General features: G+C 32.2%; 1 protein-coding gene across 1 annotated transcript in view; it reads left to right on the forward strand.

Annotated features, from left to right (window-relative positions):
* The window catches only part of TTLL7 (tubulin tyrosine ligase like 7), a 174,862-nt gene extending 168,320 nt beyond the window's left edge, over positions 1-6,542 (forward strand). Inside the window, exon 21 of the mRNA XM_056123661.1 lies at positions 6,250-6,542. Within this exon, the coding sequence (XP_055979636.1) occupies positions 6,250-6,355 (106 nt within the window). The 3' untranslated portion in view covers positions 6,356-6,542. The remainder of the gene's footprint in view (positions 1-6,249) is intronic.
* The last annotated feature ends 1,281 nt before the right edge of the window (positions 6,543-7,823 follow it).

Here is a 7,823-nt window from a genome sequence, read left to right on the forward strand (position 1 = left end):
TTCCAGAAGATAGTTTGGAATACAGTATTTGACCAAGGTTTTTCCTAACGTCTATACATATAAGCAAAGGTTAACAAATAGATGAGACACTTGAAATAGCAAATGATAGGACAGTAAATAGTAAAATTGTAGGATTTATTAACTACAACATACTGGGATTTGTAATAAAACTAAAGTGATTTAAGATAGTATAAGAATTCTATGGATAAGCAAATAGGTCAATGGAACAATCAGGAAAGTCATTAATAGACCAGCCATATATTAAGACTTGATTTATAGATATATTTGATTTATGAAATAGGATGTTTGTCTGAATAAATAATGCTGGGTCAGTTAGGCATCTGAATAATAAAAAGGGGCTTTGTCTACATCATACATAAAAATTATTCCCAGTCAACTAAATACATAGATGTGAGACTAAACTATTTCAGAAGATAATATGGGAGATATTTTATGTTGTAACATCAAAAATAATTGTTAGGAATGAAATTAATAAAATGTGTAAAAAAAGTGGGTAACAAAAGATATTCCTGATTTATCATTGGAATCAGTTTTATCAATATGTCAATATGTATTTTCTAATGGTGCTGTATCTATAAACACATGTAATCCTAACATAAATTCCAGATTGGAGTACAGTATTAGGAAGCAAAAATAAAAATAGGAAACAATTATATATCATAAATGGAAAGTGAATTTACTAGATTAATATTAAGAAATTATATTCATAATAATTTCTCGCTGAGTGATAAAGCAAACCATAGAATGGAATGGTATTTGCAACCTATATAACCTTTGAATGATTTTTATATAGACTTTTTAAGAACTCTTATAAATTCTAAGGAAAAACATTTCTATTTTGGGGATAATTAACTGGATTCAGTCCCAAGTACCACGGGCCCTGAGCATTACCTCAAGTGATCCCTGAACACAAAGCAGGAGTGACTTCCAAGCACCACTCTGTGTGGCCTACCCCTACCCACCCTTCCAAAAAGTGAAAAACAGGCAAATTTATATTATATTTGTAAAATATATGTGTGTAGGGCAAGCAGAGAAGTAGTTACTATAAAAGTCAGAATAATGAGTAAGTTCATGGGGAGGGAAGTGTTTTAAAAGGGTTTTGGTGTACTAGGAATATTCATTTAATCTGGTTAACAATTATTAAAAGTAATACTCTGTTATATATGCTAACCTGTACATTTGTCTATATAGTTTGTAATGAATAATTGGCAATTTAAAAGTTTTAGAAATTGACAAATACGTGGTACCTTAAGGCTGAAGCCATAGCACAGAGGGGCGTTTGCCTTGCATGAGACCTACCCGGGTTTGATTCCTCCGTTCCTCTGGGAGAGCTGGGCAAGCTACCAAGAGTATCACACCCACATGGCAGAGCCTGGCAAGCTCCCTGTGGGGTATTTCATATGCCAAAAATAGTAACAACAAGTCTCACAATGGAGTGACGTTACTGGTGCCCACTCGAATAAATCGATGAACAATGGGACGACAGTGCTACTTGGTACCTTATGATTTTAGGCTAAGACAGATCAATTAATCTCTAAAGAAGATTGGTTTTGGTGGTGGGCCCCAGTTCCTAGATAATACTGTTTCACCTGTGTGCTCTGTTGCATTGATTGCATGCTCTGTGAACCAAGCATGTCAGAAACTTTTGGACTTTTCACTGATGAGATCATTGAAGGTTTAGGGACTCTTTCATGTAAACATGTGACAATAGGAGGACACAAAACTAGCCATCTTCTGCTCCCCTACCCAGAATCAAAGTCAAAAACACAAGACAGTGTGAATGTTTAGATTGCTATTATTAAAACTTGCAAAATACGAAGTATTGGTGAGATATTAAATAAGCCATACCTCTTATTTAAAGCTGATACATAAAATGGTGTGGTTTGTGGGAAAACAGTTTGACAAAAAAAAAACCCTGTCTCCTAAAAATATTAAATATAGAATTGTGATATGACTAAGAAATTCTACTTCTTATTTTAGAAGCTTCTCCCCAAAAGAAAAATAAGGTCTCACAGATACCTGTGCACTTGTGCTCCTAGGTACATTATTTATAGTAACCAAAAAAGAGAAACAAGCTATGTCCATCAGCAGATGACTATAGTATATATGTGAATGAATTAAGAAAAATACTATCTAGATCCATTATATAAAATAGAATTTTGGTGTATACTGCAACATTTAAAAAACCCCTTTTAAAATACAATAATTTAATAGGCCAGACACAAGAGAATAAAGTATAATTCTAGTAATCTGAAGTATCTATCACGGTCACGGTCCTCCCGTTGTCCATCGATTTGCTCCAGTGGGCCCAGTAACACTGTGAGACTTGTTACTGTGTTTGGCATATCGAAATATGTCACGGGGAGCTTGCCAGGCTTTGCAGTGCGGGCGAGATACTCTCGGTAGCTTGCCAGGCTCTCCGAGAGGGGCGGAGGAATCGAACTCGGATCAGCCATGTTGACCGCTTGTAAGGCAAATGCCCTACCCGCTGTGCTATTGCTCCAGCCCGAAGTATCTATAAACACATAGAAATAAGAAGTAAAATTGATATTACCAGGTATTGGGCTGAAGAAATGGGGATAAAGTGTTTAGTGGGGGCAGAGTTTCTGTTGGAGATAATAACAAAGCTCTGGAGATAGACTGTGATAAAGGTTACCCAGCCAATATTATGTACTTGAAAGTGAGAAACGAGCAAGTTTTATGTCACATCTATATTTTTTATCACAACAAAATGATTTTTAAAATACAGGACCAATATTACAGTACTTTTAATCCCCTGGTTCTCCAAACCTCGAGGCTGAATTAATTCTGGGGGCTTGGGGGTCCTTATCTTTTTTGATTTGAAAGGGAGCTCAGAAGGTGTGTGTAATTTAAGATTTTAGGCTCATTTCTTGCCAGTCTGGAGATCTTCGTGATCAGCAATATGTCAGAACCTGGCAGTCCAACCAATCTACATTAAGTAGGATTTAGACAATGTTAAGTGTCTTCAGCAATTGATATGTACCTGGCTAGCCTCAGAGAGGAGTGATAATGTATGAACATTTGTGAATGTGTGTGTGATGTAAATAGGCTACTCAGATATTTCTACTTGGCTCAAATTAGTAAAATTAGCTAGCTAGTTTGCTAGCTTGATATCTGTATCTTAAAAGTATACCAGAATAAAAATAAAACTTTTCACATTTCTGGTACTTTACACAAGCTCTTTAGATAGAGTCTATAAATCTAATTCCTCGAGATATTCTTCCTACTAAAAATCCCAAATTGTATTATTTGACTTTATTGCAAAGAACATTTCAAAAGTATCTCTGATATTTAGCTAGTATGGGATCTCCCAAGAGATATTAATGGAAATGTTAAAGCAAATAATCCTTTGTGGTTTCCTATAATGCTTTAAAATATCTCACAGTACTTGCTTTAGGAAAGAAAAGTGTTTCTTTCCATGTGATTTCACACCATTTTTTAGTGCATACTGAATTTTTTTTTTTTAGGTCTTAGAAAGTTTCATTTTAAAGATGACCTTTTTAAAAAGATAGACTTTTACCTTTTTTTGTTTCATTAATTTTTCTGTTAAAAAGTTCAGAATATTTTATACTTTTAAGATTATTTTAGAACTCATATTTGTGAAAATGAGTATAATTATATTTTTAATAAAAATTGAAATTCTTAAAACAAAATGAACAACATACTATAGTTGTGAGAAGCACTATGTGAAGCCAATTTCAGATACTTGAAGTGGCTATTCAAATAGTCACTTACGTGGCAAGCCATCTAAATCACCTTGCATGTTCATTATATTCTCTGTAAAATAGAATCTTCAAATCTTGCATAAAATTATTACAGAGATTAAATGCATTCATAAGCAATAAAAATAGTGCCAGACACATAGAACTTGTTACTTAAATATTTAATATTGTTAAATAAAGTAGAATAAGTTACCTATAGCCATAATATTTGTGTTTTTATTTGTTTAGCTGGTAAAATGGATATCTCTAACTCAAAGGACTTAAGAATGTTATTCAATAATAACTTTTTCTAGAGAATGCTTCAACTGAAAGCTGATAGACATTCTACTGTTTATTGTGGTAATTATTAGTACAATCAGAATGCAATTTAATGGAAGATACAGTAAAGCTCAACTAATATAAAACAGCTATGGGCTTTAATCAACTGCACTGTAGCGCTGTCCTCCTGTTGTTCATCGATTTGCTCGAGCGGGCACCAGTAACATCTCACAACAAATTGTGAGATTTGTTGTTACTGTTTTTGGCATATCAAATACACCACGAGTAGCTTGCCAGGCTCTGCCTTAATCAACAATGAAATTTAAATTTTAACACCTTTTTTCTAAATAGGAAAGATGGCCTTTACATGTCAGAGGATATCAGTCATAATAAGTACACTGTCTCCTGACATAATAATTTATATAAATTACCCAAACTAAATTAAAAAAATAATTTTAAAATTTGTAATGTAAGAAATTAATTCTTTTATCATTCATCACCTATCGTGCAATTTTGATTTAATTTGGCTTGTATATTATTTTAATGCTCTACTAATTTTTAATGATTTGGGAAATTATAGTTTGTGATATTAAGCAAGAGATTTAGAATATATAATCAGATTGTCCATGAGGAAAATATGTTTTGAAATATTATAGATTATATTACCATTTTAAACTAAATGCAGTATTTTGATAATAATGAATTCATAGTCTATGAAATTTATGTTATATAACTATAAATGTAATTAACCATTGAGGTATAGAGTAGTTACAAGTATTATTTAATATATAATGTGTAGCTAAGAGTACCCTTGGTCATCAGTTTCTTCATGTATCTATGGAAACATGATGCCAGCATTAGAATAATCTTTCATAAAATAAAAACAATAAATTGATGTTCTACCATTGTTAATTTTTCATGACTACTGTTAAGCTAATTACAAATGCACTGTTTTTAGTTCTACTCCTAAAACTCTTTATAGATATCTTTGTCTTGATATTATAGTATGTCTTTTAACTTTTAATAGTAATATTTACTTTTATTTATTGATGTGAATTTTTTAGTAATTTATCTCTTTACATATAATTTGGACTAATCTAAAGCTAATAAGGTTTTTTCCAGAGGAAATTAGATTATACAGGTAATGCGTGTCTGATGGTAATTTCGAATAACCAGAGCTTGAAAAAAAACCAAAAGTAATCAATTTATTCCAAATCTTCTGTCAATTGACATGGAATCTGATTTGTTATGAATGAAGATGTTATATGAGTATAGTGTGCATTCTATACTATTCTATTCACCAAAAATCTTAAAATTATACTCTTACCTGTATATATCTCTGGACATTATATTCAGTATTTAATCAGGATTGATTTTTGATGATATGTAAAATAATAAGCACCCTGTGGTTAAAGAATATAACAGGCATAACTTAGTTTAGAATGTTAATTTTTAACTTTTATTTTGGATTATTCATTGATCATAACTGATTCCAGTATTCTTGACATAATTATTGGTAATGAGACCAGCCAAATTCTTCTCATATGTTTAAAAGAGTATCTGACTGGATTCACTTATTAACTATAGAGATTCATGATGAATTCCAAGTTCAGATGAAACAGTTTCCTAGTTGGGGAGAATACCTCTAGGAAAGACTGGGGCTACTAAGATCATATGCCGTATCTTACTCAGCTTTGAAAGTCCTGTGACCCTGTCTATTTCCCTATTTAATCTGAAAGAGGAGGTTTCTATGTATAATACATTATCATTATTATATCTTTTCTTTTCTAAAATTTGTTCATTTGGGGGCCACACTCAGCAGTGCTCAAGGCTTACTCCTGGCTCCAGGCCCTATATCTGGTTCAGAGGATCAAATACAGATTAGCAGCATGCAAGTCAATTGCCTGACCTGCTGAACTGTATCTTGGGTCCAACCACAGTATCACTGTTTTGTGTGTGTGATTTTGGGGACACACCCAGTGTACTTGAGGCTTATTCCCGGCTCTGTGTACAGGGACCACTCTTGGCAGTGCCTGGGGGACCACATGGGTACCAGGAACTGAACCTGGGTAAGAAGTGTGTAAGACAAGCACCCCCCAGACTGTACTATCTTTCTGGCTCTATTGTTTCATTTCTAATGTAGAATCTACAAATGATCACATAATATTTTAATAAGATATAATACTGATTTGTTTAAAAAGTCTAACTTTAAAATATTATTTTTTAGGTATTTGCTACCAGGAAGTTCACAGTTCTTCATGAGAACACCAACCTACAATTTTAAATACAATTCACCTGGAATGACTCGCTCCAGTGTTTTGTTTACATCCTGATATGACCATTTGTATAACAGATGGAGAGATCATATGGGTTATACATATTATCAATTTATCCCCCTAATTTTAACATGCAAAGTGGCCATTAAGTGCTATTTTATGTATATATGACATAGATATGTGTGAAATAGTACACACAAATACTCATAATGATATATATTTATTAGAATATGTGAAATAATTAGCATAAAATGATATAAGATATATTTCTGAAATATAATAAATTATGTTAAAATTGTTCACAAAAATGTTGATTAGAATTTGCTAGGTTTATAATTAATTCCTACTAGAAATGTTATTTTTGCTGCAGAGTATATAAAGCAATTGTTCTTGAAGATTCCATTACAGTATTAAATTATTTTCTATAAAACACATCTTTTGACTTGGAGCATTAATGATCTAATAATTTATTTATTATATTATATATTATAGCCATTTAATACAAAAAATTAGAAATGGTGTTGCTTGATAATAGAATTAAGTATAAGACTGGTCTAGCATTACTATAGCACACTATAGAGTGCTATAAAGATTTGAACCTGATTCTTGATCATTTTTATTTTTCCCTGGAAATTAATGTTCTTCTGGTAATATATATTTCAGGAAATATCAACTAAAATCACATTATTATCAAAAATGGAAGACAATCTAGAGTGTCAAGAATAAACATGAACTAACTTTAATCTTGATTTTTCTCAGGAGTTACAGAAGAGAATAGAAAATGATAGCAACAATAAAGTCTTTCTCTATGACTTTTTAAATATCTCAAACTATTTAATTTAATTTGTGTATCTTCAATAGATAAACAGTTATTTCTGTTCTTCTGAAATAAAAGAGCTGGCATTTCAAACTCATTTCAGTCTTACACAGGTCAATGAGCCACACTTTAAATCTTTCAGTCTTGTGACCTACTTTCATTATTGTCCAATATAGAGGTCACATTGTATAATAGAAAACAGGCTAAATTATATCAGTAGAAGATTCTTATTACTTGGCATTATTAGTCATTACTGATACACCATTGAATTTTTTAAAAATCAAAATAGAATATGAAGTTTTCTTCCTGTTCAAAGTTATTATGCATGTTTCATGACACTTTACTTCCTTGTCTTGCTTACATTTCAAAAACAATGAGTAAGTTTTAAGTTTTCCATCACTGTATCACTGTCATCCTGTTGTTCATCGATTGTCTCGAGCAGGCCCCAGTAATGTCTCCTTCCTCTTAGCCTTGAGATTTTAAAAGTGACACATTCGAGACTCTTTCAGGGTCAGGAGAATGAGACCATCATTGTTACTGGGTTTTGGCATATTGAATACGCCATGGTGAGTTTTCTAGACTCTGCCATGTGGGCAGGACACTTTTGGAACCTGGCAGGCTACCAAAAAGTTTTCCATAAAATACATAATCCGCACAATCACTGAAATGGAAATTCTTAGAAATTGCAATCACCATTCAGAAGTTTAC

The sequence above is a fragment of the Sorex fumeus genome, unplaced genomic scaffold (genome assembly GCF_029834395.1).
Source record: "Sorex fumeus unplaced genomic scaffold, SorFum_2.1 ptg000047l, whole genome shotgun sequence".
Lineage (NCBI taxonomy): Eukaryota > Metazoa > Chordata > Mammalia > Eulipotyphla > Soricidae > Sorex > Sorex fumeus.